Raw genomic sequence first — 24646 nt, 5'->3', positions numbered from 1 at the left:
TTGCTTAGAAAGGGCCTCAGAGGTCATCTAGTCCTACCTTCCTATTTCTCAAAGTAGAAAATGATGCCCAGAGTGGTTACAACATTCACAGCTGCAGAACAACAACAAAAAAAGAATTTGGGTCTCTTCTAATTCTCAGTTTAGTGTTCTTTCTTTGACACCATAGCTGTTTGTTAAAATCCACATTTATCATAATAATCTCCATTATGTTATAATCCTGTGATTGACTATATGAATAGAGAGGATATTTTCTTAAAGCTTTTATCTCATTTCTATGATTAATCCATATCCTATTTGCAGACACCCAGGTTTCCAGTCAGTAGAATCTAATAAAATATTGCCATCTAGTGGTGAATCTAAATTGCAGGTCAAGGTTCCCCCCAAAAGCTGAATCAAATGGAGACATCACAGATACTTCATATTTAAAGGTAAGTCTGGATCCCCAAACCCAGGACCTAGAATAAGGCTCTTCCAAAATTATATTACTGATGCTTGCCTTTCTTACAGTTCCATAAGGCAAGTCAAATGCAGAGGATGAGGAAAGATATCCACAAATTTTTTATAAGCGTTGACAAAATGATTTAACACAACTGACTACACAAAAGGGGCTTATGGTTGTAGCCAAGAGAAGTTTAAGGGATACAATATTAATGGGTAGATGGAAATGGATTAGGTTGGATAATATAAGACAATAACCCAACACATACTTCAGCCACTTATTTGGCAATCTCAAGTAGCCAAAATATAGCCAAGAACCTAGCAAAAAAAATGTTAAGAAAGTGACTATGGCAAAAATAAATAAAATAAAGTCTACACAACAGATCTGTGTACTTTAATCAGAGAAGAATTCCTCAGCTCTGACCTACAATTTATTCCCTTTCATCTAATTCAACTTGGTTATCTGGGGTCCTAGCCCACATTTTAGAAGCAGTAAATTAATAGGAAGAACAGGGTTGCAATGGGCTTGTAGAGGTAGAAGCAATGACAGTAGGGGAAAAAATGATGAACAACTTAACAAAATGGGAAAAGATTAAAAAAATCATAAAAAGTAGAGACAAGAACTAAAAAAGATTAGTAGTCTAAACCACTGAGTACAAGAAAAAATAGCAAAATCCCAGGAGATTATCACTTTAATAATGGCATAATATAATAATTGATGTTAAGAAAGATGATGATGATTTAGCAAGAAAGTTTTAAAATATTTTATATCATCTGTTTAAGTGTTCAATAATCTTTAGAAAAATATTTTCATCAAAAGGGTGAAATGTTACATATACGCAAACATAAATAGAACTTAAAGGGAAAATATTCTAGTTATCTGGAAAATTCATTTATGTGGAATATCTCATTCCCCACTGATGCTGGATAGCTGTGTATCTCTCTACTTCAATTATGCTATTGTTGTTGTTGTTGTTCAGTTTATTCAGTCATGTCCAACTCTTCATGATCCCATGGACCACAGCACACCAGACCTTTCTGGCCTCTACTATCAGTCTGTCCAAATTCATGCTCGTTGCTTCCATGACAATATCTGTCTCATCTTCTGCTATCCCCTTTTCCTTTTGCCTTCAATCTTCCCCAACATCAGGATCTTTTCCATTGAGTCCCATTTTCTTATTATGGGCCAAAGTATTTAAGCTTCAGTTTCAGTGTTTGACCTTCTACTGATTTACCTGAATTAATTTAAGTATTGACCGATTTGATCTCCTTGCAGTCCAAGTCTTTTTTAGCACCATAATTTGAGGGCTCAATTATGCAGCACTCAGTTTTCCTTATAGTCTAACTCTCATAGCTATACATTGCTACTGGAAAAACCAATAGCCTTGACTATACAGACCTCTGTTGGCAAGGTGATATCTCAGCTTTTTAGTATGCTGTCAGATTTGCCATAGCTTTCCTTTCAAGGAGCAACATCTTTTAATTCCATGGCTGCAGTTGCCATCTGCAGTGGTTTTTGAGCCCTAGAGTATAAAATCTGACACTGCTTCAATTTCTTCTTCTCCTATTTACCAGGAAGCGAGAGGACCAGTTGCCAAGATCTTCATTTTTTTTCAAGACAGCTTTGACACTCTCCTCTTTCACCCTCATCAGGAGGCTTCTTAATTCCTCTTCACTTTCTGCCATCAGAGTAGTATCACCTCTATATCTGAGATCACTGATATTTCTCTTAGCAACCTTAATTCTGGCTTTTGATTCATCCAGCCTGCCATCTCTTATGATGGACTATACATAAAAGTTAAATAAATAAGGAGAAAATACAGTTAATACAGTCTTTTGTAGTTCTTTTTCCAATATTAAATCAATCAATTGTTCTATGTTTAATTCTTCTTGGCCTGAATACGGGTTCCTTGAGAAACAAGTAAGATCTGGTACTGCCATCTCTTTGAGCACTCGCCACATTTTGCTGTGAGCCACATAGTCAGTGAAGCAGAAGTTGATGTCTTTTATGGAACTCCCTTGCTTTCTCCATAATCCAGCAAAGGTTGGCAATTTGGTCTCCAGTTCCTTTGCCTCTTCAAAAACTAGCCTGTTCTTCTACTAATTCTTGGTTCGCACATTGCTGAAGCCTAACTTGCAGAATCTGGAGCATAAATTTTCTGATATGTGAAGTGAGCACAATCGTTTGGTGATTTAAGCATTCCTTGGTATTTTGATTGCCCTTCTTTAGGGCAATCGCTCTATTACATAGCATTTATTAAGTGCCTAATAAGCACCAGGCAAGGGATATAAAAAAAACCAAAACATACAATTCCTGCCCTCAAGAAACTCAAGTTCTAATGAGATAGACAACACAGAAGCAACTATATGTATATACAATACATATATAACACATAAATGGACAATAATCTCAGAGGTAAGGCACCAGCAATGGAAGGACAAGGGAAGGCATATTGCAGGAAATGGGATTTGAACTCAGTCTTGAAAGAAGCCAGAGAAATGAAGGTGAGGAGGAGAGCATTGCTGGAATGGGGACAATCAATGAAAACGAAACGAAGCAAGATATGGAGAGTCATGTAGGATGATCAGCTAGAAAACCAGTATTTTAAGGACTAGAAGTATATGAAACAGCCAGGTTGTACCTGAGGAACTAAAAGCTAATTGTAGAGGCTGCTAGGTGGCTCAGTGGATAAAGCACTGGCCCTAGTTTCGGGAGTACCTGAGTTCAAATCCAGACTCAGACACTCGACACTTACTAGTTGTGTGACCCTGGGCAAGTCACTTAACCCTCATTGCCATACCCCGCCCCCAAAAAAAGCTAATTGTAAATGATTAATTTTTTCTATAATAAATCTACTGAATTATCTAAGCATAAACATTTTGGAGGTGGGTGAACAGAGAGGCAGAACAGTTAAGTTAATGGTTATTAATAATGTCAGCAAGTCAGCATTGCTAAAGTTCTTCATTAATATAATATGATGTTCTTTCTCTTGTAACAGGATTAATGCAGAAATAGGATTAATGTTATTATGTGTATATATATGTGTGTGTATATATATATCTATATGTATATGTATAGATATATATAGATATAACCTATATCAGATTACCTGCTGTCTAGGGGAGGGGGGAGGGAGGGGAGGGAGGGAGGGAGAAAAATCTGAAAGTGTAAAGCATGTATAAACAAAAGTTGAGAACTATCTTTACATGTAACGGAAAAAATAAAATATCTCAAAAAAAAAAAAATATAATATGATGTTATATTTAGAGAACTTACCGTCCAGCAGAAACCTGCTTAAGTGATCCAGCACTTTCAAACAGCTGGGCTTTAGCCGCCACTCTGAAAATGAAGCAAAAACACATGTTTTAAATTTGCTTTTCAAAGGGCTCTTCTGCTATCTGTCCAGGAAATCATTCAAGATCATCACAAGTTCCTGTTGCATTATTTAAAAAAAAAAATTGTTGTGAATACAAAAATGTGAACAGAGTAGCATGAACTTCAAGTGATATAGTCTTATGAATGAGAGACAAATTGCTAACTAACTATAAATGACATTTTTATCTCTTTCAGTATATGGGTTGCTATAAACTACTTGCTGCTTGCATGGGTTCTTCTTTTAACTTCATTCTTCCTCTGTCCAATTAAGAATGGTGAAGAGAACATTTCCTCCTTAGAGCATGTTCTTTTATTCATTTATCTATCCCTCCTCCATAATAATTTCCTATTATATGTAAGGCATTGTACTAGGATGGGAAAAGATAAAGAGATACCTCAGACTTTTAATTTCTCTGCAGTTTCTGTTGCTTTTTAACACATCCTCCTACTAGACATGGCCTTGTCTCTTAGCTTTAGGGACACGTTCTCCTGTTTCTCTTTTCAACTATCAAGCTACTCTTTGACATCTGCTTCCTTTGCTATTCTTCCCTCTCTTTATTCTTTCCCCGGCAAATTCATTGCCTCTCAGAGCCTCAAATACTACCTCCATGCAAACAATTCAAATATCTCTTTCAATCTTGAGCTTTCTTCTGAGTCTTAGATCAGCATATCTAATGGCCATTTGAGATACCCCCCCCCACTTAGATGTCCAACTTGTCTCAAAACACATTACTGTCCAAAAACCGAATTTATTATTTCATCCTCCAATCTTGCTCTCATTCATCCCTTAATATATCTTTCTGTAATGACACCATCCTGTATCCCATGTTTGAAATCTGGGGATTATCACTGATGCTTCTGTATTCCTCACTTGTCATTTCTAATCAGTTATCAAATCCTGCTAATTCCACTTCTGACACATCTATCCCATCTGTGTACCATACACCCCGAAATGTACTGAAATGTAGTGAGAATGAGATATAATAGGACAGCTGAAGTAGTATATTTAATAGAATTCTTGGCCTATTAAAAAAAAAGAGGAAGGGGGCAGCTAGGTGGCACAGTGGATAGAGCATTGGTCCTGGATTCAGGAGGACCTGAGTTCAAATCTGGTCTCAGACACTTGACACTTACTAGCTGTGTGACCCTGGGCAAGTCACTTAACCCTCACTGCCCTGCCAAAAAAACCAAAAAACAATAAACAACAAACAAACAAACAAAAAACAAAAAAAGAGGAAGGCTGTCAACATGTTGGGTGGATCTTCTGTGGAAAAACGTGGACAAGAATCAAACAAAGATTAGAAGCTATGAAGAAGTTGTGATCTGTTCACCAGAGAGGAAACAAAATCAGTGAAATCAAAGATCCAAAATATCTAAGTAAATACCAGAAGAGAAAATCATGTTTTCTTTGAATTAATGATGTAGTAGTTCATTTTTTAAAAGTTCACTTTTATGGCTAATATGGAACTGCACAACTGCACACGTGTAATCTATATAAAATTGCTTGCCTTTTCAAGGAGGGGAGGGGGAAGGGAATTTGGAAATCAATTTTAAAAACAAATATTAAAAATTTCGCTTCCATGTAATTGAGAAAAAATAAAATGTCTATTTTGTTTCTAATTTTTTTTTTAAAGGTTCACTTTTATCCTTTAGGCATCAAAGTCTATTGGGACAAGAACAGAGCTCCTTACTCTAAGGATGGAACACAAATGCCCTATTTCTAACTCCTAGAGATGTTATCATAGTATTCAATGTCTAAAACTCTGACCTTTCTAAAGGAAAACTGGAATGGACACTTTTCTCTTTTCTTCTTGGGCATATTTCAACCACCAAGAAGAGGTGCATTGATTTTAGAACCAATACAATTATATTGCTAGGTATAATGAAAAAAACTTTAAAGGAATGAACTAATAAATTTCATCCACTGATGCTATGAAGAAAATAGTTTGACAAAGTATCCTGCAACAGATTAAAATTAGGAATGTTTTAGGGCATATTCTTACCTTTTGAGGACAACTATGACCCATTACAAAAAGCCTACTGTACTGATGAATGAAAGAGAATGCTAGGTCAGACTGACCATTGATCTGACCCAGTGCGCCATTACTTACATTCATATGTTTGGCATGGTTTTCTATACAATGGTCACAAAATTTGAAGTTGCCTTATTTCTCAGGCTACTAATATGGGATCATGGGATCACAGATTTAGAGGTGAAAGGGACCTCAGAGGTCATTTGGTCAACTGAGACCCAAAGAGCCTATTGTAACTTGCCAAAGTCACCCAAGTAGTAAGTTGTAAATCCAGGCTTGAAACCAAGTCTGCTGCTTCCCAATCCAAGGCTCTTTTGACTATATTATAAAGTAAACATATAAGTAAGTGCTTGCTTGACCAGGGGAAGTCCCCAGCTGTCATGGTAGGCAGATTTTTAACCTGCAAAAAGATTAATAGTCCTGATATGAAGTTGCAACTCATTGCAAACTATAAAAAGCCTTGAATACTCAAAAGCATTACCTTCATCAAAGCCTCAGATAATAAAAACAGGGTAGGCCTCAATTTTGTCTTTCTTTTCTCTTTTTTTCCTTTACAACTCCTCTTTGTTCTTTCTTTCTCCCTTCTTCTTTGTCTTGCCCCACCCCCATTCTTCCTTCCCTTTTTTTTTTTTGGCATCTGCCTAACTTCTCCTTCTCCATTCACCAACACTTTTTCTGAGTCATTAATTTCTTTCTATACCATACTCCAAAGTAATCTCACCTCTCTCATCCATTCATTGAACCAATCATTTATTTCAAGTAACCATCACACTTTTTTCTTTTCTTTTCTTTTCTTTTTTGTGGGGCAATGAGGGTTAAGTGACTTGCCCAGGGTCACACAGATAGTGTCAAGTGTCTGAGGCCGGATTTGAACTCAGGTCCTCCTGAATCCAGGGATGGTGCTTTATCCACTGCGCCACCTAGCTGTAACACCATCACACTTTTAATAATTTTTCTCTCCCCCACCCCAAATGATTTTTCCCCATCTGTGAAAAGGAGTGTGCTTTGGCAGGAATTGTTTTAAAATAAGTATTTATACTTAGATCTAAATTAAGTATGGTCCTGATTATTACGCTGAAGGAATAATGTGTCTGGGGGGAGGGGGGGAGGACAGGGTAAGGGGCCAGGGAGGTAGGTGACCCAGAGAAGATAGTGCTTTACATTACAAAGGAAGGGGAGAGAGAACAAGCACTTAAGTGTCTATTAATGTGCTAGCCACTGTGCTAAATGCTTTACAAATATCTCATATAGCCTCAAAACAGCCCCAGGAGGAAAGTACTGTTATGATCCCTCAGTTAAGGAAAGTCAGTCAGATAGGATTACATAGCTAGCAAGTATCTGAGGCTGAATTTGAACTCAGATCTTTTTTACTCCAGTCTCAGCAATCTAGCCACTGCACCACTTAGCTGCCTCTGGGATGGTGGTAGGAGTTGGTTTTAAATAATAAACCTTTTTTTTTTTTTTGGTGAGGCAATTGGGGTTAAGTGACTTGCCCAGGGTCACACAGCTACTAAGTGTTAAGTGTCAGGCCAGATTTGAACACAGGTTCTCCTGCAACTCCAGGGCCAGTGCTCTATCCACTGTGCCACCTAGATGCCCCAATAATAAACCATTTTAATGCTATTCTGTTCAGGTGAGAGGAAGTGACTTAAACCATAGGAATGACATTACACTCTCTACAAACCAGTATCAGAGTGTCTTAGTGATCTATGGAGTTGTCTACTGTAACAACTGGAATGACGCCATCTGCTGGAGACTTATTGTAGAAAAGCTCTGCCATGAGGTGAAGGTCTCTGAGGGCAAGACCATGCGTCTTTTCTTTGGCATCAGGAAGTGACATTTGCTTGTGGGAGGAAGAATGGGGAGCCTGGCGCTCTGATTCGCTTTCTTTTCCAGAGGACTCTCATGGAGAAGGGAGCTAGAAATGCTCTCTCCCTTTAATAGATAGATGAATCTAGGCCTTTCCTTCTCTCTTTACCAACTTCTTATTTTCCTTAATAAATGCTTAAAAGTCTAACTCTTGCTAAAGCTTATAATTTATTGGTGACCACTCATTAGATATTTTAGACAGACTAGATAGAATTTTAGCCTTAACACTATTAACCTACCTGAATTTATAACTTTCTCCTAAGGAACTCAGTGTTTCACTATGTGGTTTTATATCCTCTAATTCCAATCTAACCTGCATAATATCATTGTCCAAAATCTACATTCATAATATTGATTCTAAATTACATCTCTGTGATTTTGTCAGCATGAGAACCAATGCAGATCAAAGTCCATCCACAACCTAGAGGCTATTAATTAACCCATGATATTGACCCAGGCAGTCTCTGTTCCAGATATTATGGTACCTGCTGCACCACAGTAATTTTTAATCCTAAACTACCTTCCAAAATAATCTTGTGAAGGGACATAGATCACTCTATCCATTCTATAGCAGATCAGAAGAAGAAAGAAAGAAACTCGTCCAAGTTCACTCAGCTTGGATACAACCTCAGATTTCAAGGTTTCCTAGTATTCTTGCTAACTTGATTATGCTACTTAATATTAAAATGAAGATTAAAAAATTAAAAGTGAATCATGAGAGAAGATTAAAAAATTAAAAGTGAACAACTTACACTGAGCCAGGTCGCTGATATCCATTGCTTGATGTAGTGTCTAACCTTAATCTCCTGCACATTTTTGGAGGGAGGTCAGGATTTGGTGGTGCTCTGGGTGTCTCTTTGGAATCTATGGAAGTTAAACTTTGAATGGATCCACTGTAGCTTTTGTTTCCTATAAGAAAATCCCCAAAATCATAAAGACAAAATAAAGCTAATGTCATGGTGCATGTACATTACCAAAAAAAAAGTTTTTTTTTCTTTGAATCAAAATGGAAATGTACAGAATGTGCAGTGCACAGCAGACCATCCTCAGGGAGATCACAAACTACAGCAATTTTCAAAATGGCATAGCCTTACCATGCGTTGATGAGAAATTTAGCTAAAAAGTCACAATGTAAAGGGGTTCTTATAAATCTAAGTGCATGAGCAAGATTAGTAAGTGCCATTAGCCCCATAACTTCTTAGCTTTTCCACTTTCTTAATCATGCTAATCAGTAATTGATAATGTGACAAGAGAGAAATGCAAGCTTTGCATTGCTTACCTTCAGCTGCAGGGATTGATCTGAGGGAGGAAGCTGCAGATCGCTTCAGTCCCGACGGTCCATAAAGCCCCTTATGGACCAGATCTATTGGTGGGGAAATGTTCCCTGGGCTAGTGACTGATGCAATACTCTGACAGTCAGACTCCACATCTGTTTTGGATGCATCTTCTTTAGAACTTGATTCCGGACTAGTTGTCCAGAGACCTGAGCTTTTCTGTCCATTGGAAGGTGGTGGAGATGCAATCCAGGGGATGCCTCCAGATTTTTCCCGTGGCTGGGAGGAAGCTGACTTAGTAGTGCTATTTTGTTCTGATGAGTGAGAGGACAGTGATTCTATGCTTCCCATAGGTGTACTATCTGGGCTGCTGCTATATGAATCACCTGTGGTGGGGGGGAAGAAAAAGGAAGGCTTTCTGTTAATAATAACACTACTTAAAGCCTTACATTCTCTTGCTGATGATACAGGTTGACAATGATTACAATCACTAAAATTCTAGGCCTAGAGCTATTATTGCTAGTTTTCTCAATATAGAAAGGCTATTTTAAAATTTGGAATAGATGGCTGTATTTCTGACATGAAATGTAAAGGTATATATATATATATATACATATACAAATGTATACATATGTATATATATATACATATACAAATATAAATAAATTTGTATATGTACGTGTGTGTATATATATATATATATATGTAAATGTGTATATATACACACACATGAATATACACATACGTACATATACTTTCTCAAGTCTTTATGGAACATGAAACCAAACAAAGTAAGATCAAAATTTGTCTCTGACAGCAGGATCCCAGAGTAATCGAACAATAAGAAAAGAGTTTCACTAATGACTGAAGAGGCCAAAGAAATGGATTAATGACATCTTTTGGTGTTTTTGTTTTGTTGTTGTCTCCTTTGTCCCTACCACCACCGCCATTTCAAGAGGTATTATTAAGATATGATACAACTGAATCCCTTTTCATTTAAAGGCACTATTAGCCATCAGCAGGCAAATTCAAAACTGTACAAACCTCACAAAAGGCAAATTCATTTCCTGTAGCTAACAATTCTGCATCACAAAAGCTATTTTTCTAGAGTTTTCTTTTATGTTACAGGAAGATATGACAAAGACTGAAGCTCTGAGAGGACTTTGTCTGGATTTCTCCCCATTCTTCTATCACACCATATACTGAATCATGCTTTTATGTGTATGTGTTGTATATTTCCACATTTCTTCCCCTACATTCTCTTCCCCCCTCCCCATTAATAGTATGGACTGGGCCATTTTTTCTTGTATCTTTAAGACCTAGCACAGTGTCTTAAATATAGTAAGTACTTAATAAATATCAGTTGAATACATTTAAATTATTATGTCTATAATTGATATAGGGAACTCCAAATATGTATAACTTGTTTATAATTTATAAACTTAAGAAAGTTGTCTATGGGAACTGAGAGCTTCAGAGAGTCTATTTCATAAACAGAACTTGAACCCACATCTTCCTAGCTCCAAGCACAGTCTTCTGTCCATTAAACCTTGCTACCTTTCCATAATAACAACTACTCACATTTAAATAGCATATTTTGTTGTTGTTCAGTAGTTTTCAGTCCTGTCCAACTTTTTGTGACCTCATTTAGGGGTTTTCTTGGCAAAGATACTAGAGTAGTTTGCCATTTCCTTCTCCAGCTCATTTTACAGATAAGGAACTGAGGCGAGCAGAGTCAAGTGACTTGCCCAGGGTCACATAGCTAGTAAGTGTCTGAAGCCACATTTGAACTCTGAAAGATTATTAGTCTTCCTGACTTCAGGTCTAACACTCTATCCACTATACCACCTAGATGCCCAAAATAGCACCATAAGTTTTACAAAGCATAAATCCTCATAGGTTTGTGTGAAAAGCCCTTTGCAAACTTGAAGGAGCAACACAAATGTAAGTAGTTATTATCCCCATTTTGTTAGATGAAACTGAGTCTCAGAATGGTTCAGTGACTAGCTTGTTGTCTCATAATATGTGTCTGACATAGAACTCAAAGCCAAGTGACTGGACTCCTGGTTCCATCATGGCACACTAGCAGTTCTATAAAACTCTGGCAAATCTAGCAGCTGGGGGTTGGAGGGAGAGGGGCTTGAAACAAAAATTAAAATGAAGTGAGGACAGCACCCCCTTCTCTTATTTTTTTTTCAAAATACCACATATCACTGGCTAAAGCTACCTCTCTAAATCACCTTGGTGCTTGTCTCAGTATACTAAGTTAGTCAGTGTGTTATTTTTTTTAAGCATTTTATGATGCCCAAGAGATGAGGCTTTAAGAACATAATGTAAAAGGAGGAAGGAAAATCACTGCTTCAGTCAGACTCACTTTGGTTTTCTTTGCAGCCACTTCTGCACCAGGACAAAACCTGCTACAGAGAAAGCACCCAATGTACTTAATCACAGCTGCAGAAGAAAGGGTATTGAGAAGAATGGTTTTTTTTTCCTTTGCAGTGGTAATGAATTTGGTCTAATATGTTTGTCCCTGGCACCTTGATACTACACGTTGACAGGGACTTTATAAATGTAGAATAGGAGAGAGTCTAAGAGTTGGCAAGAACATTTTCTCTCTCAGTAATCACCAACAGGAGAGTCATAGAGCCATGGAAGAAAGGGGTAGAAAAGCAGAAAACGTTTGGAAAGGTCATGCCACACTTACTATCTGGTTCTGCCAGGCAGGGGGTGTATCTCCCTCTGGGCTTCCTGGAGCCTGTCGAGAGGCAAATGGCTCTTGTTCTTCTGGACCCTGACCGGGACTGAGGCTGAGGAAGAGGAATATTTGGGTCTGGTGCAGTATGGAATATCTATATGGAAGAAAAAGAAATGCAGGTTCAATGGAAATACAGTCTTATCAATAAACTTGAATACTTGCATTAAGATGAGTTATTAATATAATTGCATATTCTCTAAACTCACTATGGGGTATTAGATCAATCCCTGAATTTGGAGTCAGGGACAGCTAGATTCCAAATCTGCCTAGGACATCCTTCCTATCTCTGCAACTTAAAGCAAGTCCCTTACCCTTCGACAGCATCAGTTCTCTCATCTATAAGATGGAGATAATAAGGACTGGAATAGTACTCACCTCACAGAGTTAATGGGAGATACAAATGAGGTAATATGTATAAAAGCACTTTGTAAACTTCAAAGTCTATGTCAGTGTCAGTGAATATTATTATATGATAATGCCCTAGTGGACTTGTACCTTGCAAAGTAGAAAAAAAAATGTTCCCTTGGTGCTGATCACTACATCTACAACAGTTCTTCATTTGCTTTCTGAGTTTTGGGGATGTTATTTGCTTTTATCTCTTAACTGTTAACTTTGGAGGTTTTTCAAATATAGACATTTTAAACAACCTTCTCTAGTAATTCTGAAAACTTGACAACAGTTTGCTATATTTCACCCTTCGACCTATATTGAGATAGAGGTCAAAATAACTTAGAGGTTCTATTTTACCCTTCCAGGACTAGAAGGGATCAGTGCTACACAATCCAAAAGGAAAAAGAAAATCTCCTGGGCCACTTTCTATTTTCCACAGGCTTAAGGATTCTTTGGGGAAGGCCCTTGCTTTTTGGCTATTTTGTGGAGGGGAACAGAGCAAGCTATAGACAGAATAGTGATAATGAGTATAGCTTACATTTATGTAATGTTTTATGATAGACTTATATCATACTGTTGTAATGCTTATATAACACAATAACTTGGTACAGTCATCGTGCAAGTACCATTATACCCAAATGATGAATTAGTAAATTGTGGCTCAAAGAGCTGAACTGACAGCCATATCATTAACAAGCATAGGAACTTGGATTCAAATCATCTGAGCCAGGTCAGTGTCCCTTCTACTAAACAATGCTGCTTTTCATAATAAACATGAAGTTGTGTAACAATACTAACAAAGCCACCTATATTCATATAATTTACACAAAACATATGCTTTCTTTCATTTCAGCCTACCAACCACTCTATAAGGTAGGTCATCCTTGTCGTCATCATCATTGTTATTGTTTTTTGCCTCTTTTGTATCACCAGCACTTAGAACAATGCCTGGTACATAGTAGGTACTTAATAAATATTTATGAATTCCTATTCTTCATTATCATCATCTTCACCATCCTTCTCATCCCCATTTTACAGGTGAGAAACCTGGCACCCAAGAGATTAGCAATCTAATTATGGTCAAATAGTTACACAATCCCAGAGGTTGGATCTAAACCCCAAGGCTTCCAGACACCAGCTCCAGCATTCTATCTACCCCACCATGCTGCCTTTATATTTCTGACCATAGGATCATAGGTTTAGAGGAGGAAGGTGTCTTGGAGGTTTTCCATTTCAATCCTTGAATTTTACAGATGAGGAAACTGAGACCAAAAGACATGGAGTAATTTGCCCATGGTCACACAGCTGAGTCCAAATTCATACACACCTGGTCAGAAAGCAGAGAGGCCAAAGGTTATTATTCTCATCTGGCAAACAAGGAACCTGGGCTCAAAGGGTTGTGACTCGCTTAAAATCACCACACTAGTAAGTGGCTCAGCTGAAATCTGATACAAGGTCTTCAGACTTTCTAGTTCAGAAATAAGAAACTTCAAAGATCATCTAGTCCAATATGTACCTAAAAAGAACTCATTGTGACTAAGCTCCTGCTGTTATACTCCAACCACAGGCTCTTGGAATGGATGGGTGAAACATTCTTTTTTTTTTCCTCCATTGAATAAAATTTTAGAAGGACACTCTTGTGTTCTTAGTTAGCCTTTAGTTAGGAGTGGTAGGCACATACCCAAGGAGACTAATAAAAGGAATGAGAAATGAATACAGCACAGTAATGACTCAGAACAAAAAATGGCCTAATCTATTCAGGAACCATTAGCTATTATTGATTTATGAAGGACAATTTTGCTTAGGATAGAGAATAACTACATTTCCCGTTTCCATCATCATTCCTGCATCACATTCTTTTCTTTTTTTTTTTAAACCTTTCTCTTGGAATTTAACAGACAGATGCCTTAAAGATGCATGGAGTGTTTTTGTTTCTTTAAAGCAAGAATAACATGACAATTAAGAGTCTTGACCCAAAGAGAAGGAAGCAGTGAGGGAATGCTTAAAAAACAAGCAAAAAAACCCCACCAGAATTAGAATGCTCCCTCTCTCAAGAATAGAAAATGCAATACAAATGGTAAAATACCAATCAGAAAACCTTGGAAAGCAAATGAAACAAAGGAAAAGTGATTTGTGAGCATTCCTGAGAAAAACTTAATGACTACTCCCAGTAAAAAGACAGTCAGACTCCTCATAAAGAAGTGATGAGCACAAAATTTGATCCTCTTCTTCAAACCTGGTAGGAAAGAGCTCATAACAAAAAATGACTTAATAATGCAATAAAGACAAGTCTTCTTTCTCATGCAACCCGTCCCACAGCTTATTGGTAAGGACCTGGCTCCTTATTGGTATATGTTGTCACTTTATTTATTTAACTTATATGCAGAGTACATCATGCAAAATGCCAGGCTAGATGAATCAAAAGCTGGAATTAAAGTTTCCAGAAGAAACAACAATCTCAGATATACAGATGACACCGCTCTGATGGCAGAAAGTGAAGAATTAAAAAACCTCTCAATTAGAATGAAAGAAGGAGAGTATAAAAGCTGGCCTGAAGCTTATCATCAAAAAAAAAAAAATTACTCCGCCCAGTTGGGTGTGTGTGTTAGTCCCTCCAAAAAAATATAAATAAAAATAAAACAAAAAATAAAAAATAAAAAATAAGATCTTGCCAACTGGAACCATGGCTTCCTGGCAAATAGAGGGAGAAGAAATGGACACAGTATCAGATTTTCTTGGGCTCAAGGATTACTACAAATGGCAACTGCACCCTTGAAATTAAAAGATGCTTGCTTTTGAAAGGAATGGTTTGGTAAACCTGGACAGCATGGTTATTCATTCTTGAAGAGGATCAAAATGACATCACTATGTTGGAGTCAAGGTACAGTGTGTCCAACTGTGGCTGATCATACCAATACAAGCTTGATAGTCCTCTGCCAATGTCTCTGATGACATATAATCAATTCCAGAGTTCTTCAGCAAGACCTTGAGTGTCATTGTATTGCTTCTTCTGACCACCATTTGAGTGTCTGCCTTGTGTGAGTTCTCCATAAAATAGTCTTTTAGGCATGTGTATGTTTGGCATTAGAACAACATAGCCAGCCCATCAGAGTTTCACTCTCTGTAGAAGTTTTTTGGGGAGGGTTTTGTCTGTTTGTTTTGGCAAGGCAGTTGGGGTTAAGTGACTTGCCCAGGGTCACACAATTAGTAAGTGTCAAGTGTCTGAGGCCACATTTGAACTCAGGTCCTCCTGACTCCAGGGCTGGTGCTCTATCCACTGTGCCACCTAGCTGCCCCAGTAGAATCTGATTGCTTGGCAGTTTATTTCAAGAAAGGACCTCTGGGTCTGGTACCTTGTCTTGCCAAGTGATCTACAGAATCTTCCTAAGACAATTCAAATGGAAGTGATTCAGTTTTCTGCCATGACCTTGGTATACTATCTAGCATCCACAGGCATGCGACAATGAAGTCAACGCAATGGCTCTGTAGACCTTCAGATTGATAGGCAGCCAAACTTTTTTCCCCCACACTTTCCTTTGGAGCCTCCCAAATACTGAGTTAGCTCTGGAAAAAAGGAATCATGCCAGAGAGTTGTTTCTACCTAGTTTCAAACCAGGAACCTTTCACAACAGCATGCTAAGAAGCAGAGACATCACCTTACCAACAAAGGTTTATATAGTCAAAGCTATGGTTTTTCCAGTAGCAATGAAGGTCTGTGAGAGTTGAACTATTATAAGGAATGCTCAGTGCTGAAAAATCAATGCTCTCAAATTGTGATGCTAGAGAAACTTTTGAGAGTCCTTTGGAAAACAAGGTCAAATCAATCAATACTTAAAGAAACTAATTCAGGCTATTCACTGGAAGGTTAAGTACCGGAGTTGAAGCTTAAACACTTTGACTATACTATAAGTCATGACTCATTGAAAAAGGCCATGATGTTGGCAAAGACTGAAGGCAAAAAAAAAAAAAAAAAAAGGAAGGGCAGAGGATGATATGGATACATAGTGTAATGGAAGTATAAACACCCTGCCCTTTGTGAATGGTGGGGCAGAGTTGGCTAGAGGAGAGAAAGATCCCTCTCCAAGCAAGAGTCCCCTTCAAGTCCCCTCCAGGACTATTCAAGGGAAGTGTCCTTTGGGACTCTTGGGTGCCAGTCTTCTTCAGGCATCAAGTTGCTTCAGTCACTTTTGGCTTCTGGCTCCAAGAGAGAAGATGGATGATGTCAACCCCATTTCAGGCTTCTAGGAAAAAGACTCTAGAATGACATGAAAGGAGCTGGCAGTCTCCATCATGTCCCTATTCCCAGCTTGCTACACTAAAGACTTTGGGAAGTTTTAGGACCCTCTCTCTTGGTTGAACTGAGTTATCTCACTCCCAATAGGAGAGTCTCTTCACTTTGTTTTGTCTGATATTTATGTACGACTCCTATATATATCTTCTCTGATTTCTGTTTTGTTATTATTTGGATAAATGTATTTCTTTGCTATTTGCTATGTGTGTTCACTGTGGAACTGGTATTAGCTGAGGAAGAGGTTAAGCCTTAGCTATAGAGCATGGTGTCCCCCCATGCCCCAAATGAGAAAGTAATCAAATGATAGCTTAAAACTGATCATATCCCTAGATAACAGATATTTAAGGAAGCAGAGAGATATGCTTCTAGTCCAATACATCTCTGGTACCCAGAGTGCTGGCCCTTTGGTCCCAGCCTCCCCCTTGCCTTCCTGGTAGGAATTAATGTCTCCTTTGGAGGAGAGTAGGGAGAAAAAAGTATAGAGATTCTGTTCTGCCTCCCTTCATGCCACACAAGGATGGCTCTCAACACAGGTGGGAATCACTTCACTCCTTTCTTTATACTCATAAGTTTTACAACTTCTCTGCCTGGGTCCCCAGATATCCTGATTGGTCAGTGCCTCACTGAAATGGCCTCTTGTACCTAGGGGACCATGACTGTGCTTCACTTACTATCCCAAGGCATCTTCTTGCCAACTGCCTTGTCAATATACTCCCCAGGGGGCGGCTAGGTGGCACAGGGGGCGGCTAGGTGGCGCAGTGGATAAAGCGCCAGCCCTGGATTCAGGAGAACCTGAGTTCAAATCCGACCTCAGACACTTGACACTTCCTAGCTGTGTGACCCGGGGCTAGTCACTTAACCCCCATTGCCCCGCAAAAAAAAAAAAAAATTATATATATATATATATATATTTTTATAAATACACTCCCCAGCTTTTCCACTCATCATCCCTGTCACTTCAAAAACTCAAATTCTTTTTGCTGGCCACTGTCCCCCTATATGTGTGTCCCCTATTAGGATATACAATTCTTGAGGACAGGGGTTGTCTTTTCTTTTTCATTTGTATCCCTAGCATTTAGCACAGTGCTTAGTACATGGTAAGAACTTAGGAAATGCCTTTCTATTCATTCATTCATTCATTTACTGCCTCATTCTTTAAGGCTCCATTTAGACAAATACTTGACCATACCTTCTCATAGTGCTCTATCAAAATCTCAACCACAATGTTCTGGAATTTGATGTTCATCATAGCAGCTACGGTTTCTTCCTGTGCCCGCATCAGAGTAGGCCCAAAGATGACTCCAAGGTTGGAGACAGTCATGAGATTCTGCTGGCTATGCAGTGATACTCTATAAATAAAACAAAATGAATAATTAGAAAACTATATTAAGCAAAATATGTTAATCCAATTTTTAAGAATTTAACTGCTAGAAGGCAATGAATTTGTAATGACCTGTATATTCACATTTTGGGTTGTAGGTCATTTTTTCCCACCATACCTAGCATTCCTCTAGGCTGCTCTGTCACCACCTCTTCCCTAAGCTTCTCTAGCTATGACACTTTTTTGCAATTGATCAGTGTGAGGTCAAGAAATGCAAAGTAATTATTTTTAAATCAAAGTTTTGAAACCAGAGAGATTCTTGAAATCTCATCCTATTTTATTTTCAAATTTTTTTTGTTTTTACATCACTTAGTTTTTTCCTGTATCCTTCTTCCTCTCCCAGAGAGCCATATTTTATTTTAAAAAATTAAAAGGGAAAAACGGAGAAAAAAGAGAAAAAAATTCAATAAAAAATATCAATATTGAAAAATCAGACATTATATACAAAAGTTCCACATGTGTGGTTTTTCCTCCCACCTCTGAAAAGGAGAAGGGGGAAGTGACTTCTCAGATCTTTTGGGGACCAAATATTTTAAAATATAATTAAGACAACTGAGTATGTTGGGAGACAGAAAAAACACCACCTTAGGGTATCTCCTAAAGCCAAGGACAAATAATACCAGATTAGTAACTGTTTGAATTTTCTATGCCATTTGTCTCTTCTAATTGCATAGTTCACCAACAAGAAACAATAAAGGCTTTATTCTCCCCAGTACTTAGGTCATGAGTATTTATGGATGCTCAATGACTCTTTCAGATAACCTGAGTACAGTACAGCTTTAGAGAAATATTCCTGGTCTGCAACCCCTGATCCTATGCATCTACTTTATTGATATCTTCCTGAGGAGACTAGTATCCTATATGGTATCATTTCAACCTAAACTGGGATAAAGCATGAAGGAACAAGCAGCTATTCAGCATAATTCCACATTCTAAAAAGACCTGAAAACATCTAAAAGTTTTCAAGCAGAATTAATCACTAATAAGCATTGTTGTGTTGTTGTAGAGTCATTTTTCAGTTGTGTCTGACTCTTTATGATCCCATTTTGGGTTTTCTTGGCAAAAAATACTGAGGTGGTTTGCCATTTTCTTCTCCAGCTCATTTTACAGATGAGGAATTAAGGCAAACAAGGTTAAATGACTTGCCCAGGGTCACATAGCTAATAATTATCTGAGGCTAGATTTGAACTCAGGAAGATGAGTCTTCCTGACTTCAGGCCTAACACCCTATCCATTGCACTACCTAGCTTCCCCAGGTATTCTTATAGTTTATCATTAATAATCATGATAATAGGGGCAGCTAGGTGGCGCAGTGGATAAAGCACCAGCCCTGGATTCAGGAGTACCTGAGTTCAAATCTGGCCTCAGACACTTGACACTTACTAGCTGTGTGACCCTCGGCAAGTCACTTAACCATCATTGTCCCACCAAAAAAAAAAAAAATCATGATAATAATAAGGGTTAACATTTATATAGAGCTTTTGGACATTCACAAAACCCTTTACACATTGTCTCACAAAGATCTCTCATAGCTCTCCTGTGAGGTAAAGATAAAAACCATGACTATTTCATTTATACAAATGAGGAAACTGGAGCTCTAAGTGGCTTGCCCAATGACACATGGCTAGTAATTTTCAGAGATGTAATTTGAAGCCAGATCTCCCATGACTCCAGCATTACAGAGTCTAGATATGAATCCAGAAGAGTCCTTAGAGGTCATCTGACTGTAGGATTTGGCATTTGATGAGGAAAGAAAATCCTAAGGACACACAGTTAAAGTAAAAGGTAGAAAAGAGATTTGAATATAAATTCTCTGACTCCAAATGCAGCCTCTTTACATCTAGCAGTCTTTACACTACATCAATGATTTCATCCATAATCTGGATATATGTTGGCTTAGAGCATAATGGAATGCATTTACAAAAAAATGGAAGTCTATTCCATTTCAACTTGATTATCCACAGATTATTCACTTTCAGGATTAAACATTGTCTTCATACTGTTGCCCAGGTGTGTCCCACAACACTTGTCAACAGAAGGACTCAAAATGGATTCTAGGAAGGAACAGAAGAAGGATAGAGAAGGAAGAAGAAGAGGAGGAGGAGGTGGTGAGAAAATGAGGAGAAAAGGAGGGGAGGAATACACACACACACACACACATAAAAGGAGACAGGGAGAAGAAAAAGGAGAGGAAGAGAAAGAAAAAAGATATTTTTGGAAGAGGAGGACATGTGTTTTCATGGATGTAAGGAGCCCCCCAGTGAAGAGATTCCCTCTAGCAATGAGGCTAAAAAATTTCTAGAGGACTGACTGGGGACACTGGCCTAGGCTTATATCGCCAATGTGTATAGATCCATTCAAGTTAAGTTTCTATATTCTAAAACCAAATATCCTTGAGATGCCCTTTTCTTTTAATTAATATGATCATCTGTGTTACTCCTTTACAGAGAATAAATAGGAAGCATGCTAAAAAGTTGCACCTATAATTCTGATCTTTAGAATTCTAATCTATAATGTTCCTTCTATTGAACTGCACTGAAATCTTTTAAAAGTCTTATTCTTTTATTATAACACAGTTAACTAAGAAAATGGAATACAGTATTCTAATTTCAGTTGCTGGACCACTAACCAGGACAACAGAAATTACAGACCTCTTTGGGCAGAACAGGAGAGAGAATTTTTTTCTCCTGTACTCATTCCTGATGTCTACCTTTTTTACATGCAACATGGAATGAATTGGATTTACTATGTTTCAAATATAGATACTTAGGTGCTAAGTACCCTTCAGTGCTCTTAGGCTTCTAAGCTTTTAATTATCTCCTTAGTGAAGATCTCTATAAAAAGGAATGTTATTTAAAAAAAATAATGCCCTTGCAATTAAATTAAATTGACAGTAGCTTGAGATACTTTTGCTGAAATCATAGCACATCATAGTGAAACCAAAAGGTTAATATTAATCTAAGAATGAATTAAGTATAAATTTGAAAATCAGTTCAAAACTCAGTCTCTTCTAAAAAAAAAGAATTGATAAACCAAGTATGTATAAGGGGGAACATTTTGGTAACCAATTTTTTCACCATGGAATCATCCTCTACCTAAGGTTATTGGATAGATACAGACACAGGTAATCATGCATTTTAGTTGGCCGTGCACCTCATTCATTCAGTCACATAGGGAGACAGACACATAATTGTTTCCTTTTGGAAATATCTAAACTTGCTGGATGAAAAGAGGAAATTCATATTAGGATACACCAATCAGAAATAAGGGATTTGCTATGAACAGTTATGAAATCATTTGGAATCTATTTTAAGGCCATTTTTACAGTAAAAGGAAAAAAAAAGCAAAAGGAAAAATTTTAAAGGGATTGCCTCTCCTCCCCAACCTCCCCTGTCCCCCCCAAGTATGGCTAGAACCAACAGATGTTTGTTTTATACCATATTATCTAGTAACTTTAATTCAAGGTCTACAAACATTTGGAGTTCCTCCATATCACATTTAGTAATAACCTTGTTATTCCACTTTTCATATTTAAATGTAAAATAAAAAATAGAACAGCAATTTTTTAAAAGGGACTGATGTAGTTTATTTGTTTTTGTTTTTTTTTTTTTTGCAGGGCAATGAAGGTTAAGTGACTTGCCCTGGGTCATACAGCTAGCAAGTGTCAAGTGTCTAATGCTGGATTTGAACTCAGGTCCTCCTGAATCCAGGGCCAGTGTTTTATCCATTGTGCCACCTAGCTGCCCCCACTAATGTAGGCTATTGAAAAAGATTAAATTAATGCAAGTATTTGTTTAAAATATTTTTGGAACAAAGAGTTTTAGAACTACAAGGAAAGCTAGTTGGGCAATCAAAAGATCACAGATATAGAGCTAGATTTCAGAAGTCACCTATAATCTAATTCCCTCACTATTCAGATGAGGAAACTAAGGTACATAGAGGTTAACTAACTTGCCCAGAAAAACACAAGTGAACTAGCTGTCAATAAACCATAGCAGAGCTAATTCTAATCCAATTTGCTATTCCTACTACAACAAATGGTAGGGTCTTTTAAATTTTCATTCCTTTAACCCCATAAAACTGCCAAGAAGGAGTGAACCAAGCAATCTTCAGAAAAGCAGTAATTATACTTATTTAGCTTTTTTTTTTTTTTTTGGTGAGGCAATTGGGGTTAAGTGACTTGCCCAGGGTCACACAGCTAATAAGCATTAAGTGTCTGAGGCTGGATTTGAACTCAGGTCCCCCCTGACTCCAGGGCTGGTGCTCTATCCACTGCGCCACCTAGCTGCCCCTATTTCGCTTTTAGTACCAATAAACCTAGCACAGCACATAACTGTGCATAGTTAATAAATTATGAATGAATAGATGGTGAATAATAAATAAATGTCAAATTTAGGACACTGGTGCCCAAGATGTAGATAATGCATTATTTCCAGACAGTTAGCAGTTTGAAAAATATGTGCTTTGATTTTTTCCAAAAACATTGTCAAGGTCTGTTAACCAAGCTTTTTTTCTGAGAGTCACAGCATTTGAGGGTCTTCAGAATACTTGACAAGTTGTTATCAAACCTCTTCGTGAAGACTGCCAAGGACAGGGAACACATCATCCTTTCAGGAAATCTATCCCACTTGTGGATAACTCCAATTACTGGGAAGTTTTTTCCTAACATCAAGCCTAAATTTGTCCTTTTGCAACTTCCACTCACTGTCCTCTGGGGCCAAATGGGACACATCTAGTCCCTTTTCCTTTTGACAATACTGAATACTTGAAGAGAGCTATCAAATGCCCTGAGTCTTCTCTTCTCCAGGTTAAATAGCCTTAGCTCCTTCCCCATTCTAGCTTATCAATGCCCAGAAGCAAACACAGTATTTCAGAATTCATCTGACAACAACAGAGTGGGGTGAGACCATGACCTCACCATTCCTGAAAGTTATGAACTTCTTAATTCATCCTGAGACCACAATAGCTTTTATGATAGCTACCTAATGCTGCTAAGGCCAGCTGTGTGGCACTGGGGACAGAGCACTGGCCCTAGAATCAAGAAGACTCATATTCCTTAATTCAAATCTGGCCTTAGACACTTACTAGCAGTGTGACCCTGGGTAAATCACCTAATTCTGTTTGCCTCCATTTCCTCATCTATAAAATAAACTGGAAAAGAAAATGGCAAATCACTCTAGTATCTTTGCCAAGAAAACCCCAATTGGGTCACAGAGAACCAGGCACAACAGAAACAACTCAATAATAACAACACTGCTAACTGAGCTTGCAGCCCACTAAAACACTCAATCCTTTTCCAAAATAACTGCTTTCTACTCATGCCTCCTCTATCTTGTGATATTGATTTTTTTGTACTCCAGTGCAAAACTTTACATTTATCCCTACTGAACATTATCTTGTTTGATTCAGTCCAATATTCTCATTTGTCATGATCCCTTTTGATCCTATCATTTACTTATTTAGTTATCCCTCCTAGCTTTGTGTTATCTGTATACTAAATGAATACAATATTATGCCTTTATCTAAGGCACTGATAAAAATGTGAAACAGCACAGGGTCAAGTACAAAACCCAGGGGTACATCACTGAAGACCTCTTGTCATACATATACATATATCCATAGGTTTGAAGAAGGGAAAATGTTGTCCTGATTTTATATATTAAAATATCCACATGCACACATAATTGGAAAACCATTTGCCCTCCTCTGATACTGAAGTTTTCCATAATCTTTCAAATATCATTGATATTTGATCATTGATATTTGATCATTGATAGTAGTTCTATAATCTTATCTGTCAGTTCTTTCAGGTCCCAAGAATGAATGAAGGAAACGGTATTTATTAAGTACCTACTATGTGCAGGCACTGTCCTAAGCATTTCAGAAATATCATCTCATTTGACCACACAACAAACCTGTGATTTAGGTACTGTAATTATCCTAATTTTAAAGTTGAGTAAACTGGCAGCAGAGGTTTACGTGATTTGCCCAAGGCCACAGAACTATTAAATGCCTGATGAAATGAAAATTCCCAAGAAGCCACTTGCCAGTGATTGATCCTGTCTGTGATAAATGGAATACATTTGTGATGTGGCTGCCCAAGGTTAGGAGGTGAGTCTGTGGCCACAAAACAGAAAAATAAGTGAAGCATCTGGGCAATATAGCAATTATGAGTACAAGTGCACATGGGATAACTTCCATGAGTTGTTGGTTGCTTCTTGTTTATAAGTGTAACTCCCAACTTCTCCCACCTAAGCCAAGCTTTCATTTCATTCTGATCTGGGTTAGAGGCACAACCATTTTCAAAGCAGTAGTAATTATCTAAGTATCTTCTCTCCATATGACTCTCCTCAATATGAATTATGACTAACTGCAATAAGAACCAATTATGAGGTAGCATCACATGGTGCAGAGTGCTAACTTTGGAGCCATAGTAACAGAGTTCAAATCCAAGCTCTGCCACTTACTACTTTTAAGACACTGAACAAATTGCAAACTCTTAGGGCTTCCATTTCCTCATCAGTAAAATGGGCAAGATACAACAATGGGTAACATCCAAATTCTTTCCAGAATCAAACTTTATGATCCAATGATCCCTCCAAAAGTCATGCTTGAACTAACACTAAAAAGATGCAAGATTTTCCGTGCTACTTACCCTGTTGGTACTCTTCGACTTCACCTTACTAATGAAAGTGGGCCCCTAACTACAAGTACAGACATCACTGCACTCTAGTTTAATGTCCCTAAACTGTATACTATTTATTAAGCAGTGATATTGAATTTTTGCAATATTTGAATATTTGTAATATTGAATATTTGCAATGATATTGAAAACAGGA

At 37.7% G+C, this 24646-nt stretch overlaps 1 protein-coding gene across 1 annotated transcript in view; it reads right to left on the bottom strand.

Annotated features, from left to right (window-relative positions):
* ARHGAP42 (Rho GTPase activating protein 42) overlaps nucleotides 1–24646 on the bottom strand; it is a 401124-nt gene that overhangs the window by 12789 nt on the left and 363689 nt on the right. The window contains exons 18-22 of the mRNA XM_043997378.1: nucleotides 17616–17775; nucleotides 11695–11839; nucleotides 8996–9376; nucleotides 8469–8625; nucleotides 3716–3778 (exon numbers count right to left, since the gene is read on the bottom strand). Coding sequence (XP_043853313.1) covers nucleotides 3716–3778; nucleotides 8469–8625; nucleotides 8996–9376; nucleotides 11695–11839; nucleotides 17616–17775 — 906 coding nt within the window. The remainder of the gene's footprint in view (nucleotides 1–3715; nucleotides 3779–8468; nucleotides 8626–8995; nucleotides 9377–11694; nucleotides 11840–17615; nucleotides 17776–24646) is intronic.

This window comes from Dromiciops gliroides, chromosome 3 (genome assembly GCF_019393635.1).
Source record: "Dromiciops gliroides isolate mDroGli1 chromosome 3, mDroGli1.pri, whole genome shotgun sequence".
NCBI classification, from domain to species: Eukaryota; Metazoa; Chordata; class Mammalia; order Microbiotheria; family Microbiotheriidae; genus Dromiciops; species Dromiciops gliroides.
This window is presented reverse-complemented; position numbering and strand designations above follow the sequence as displayed.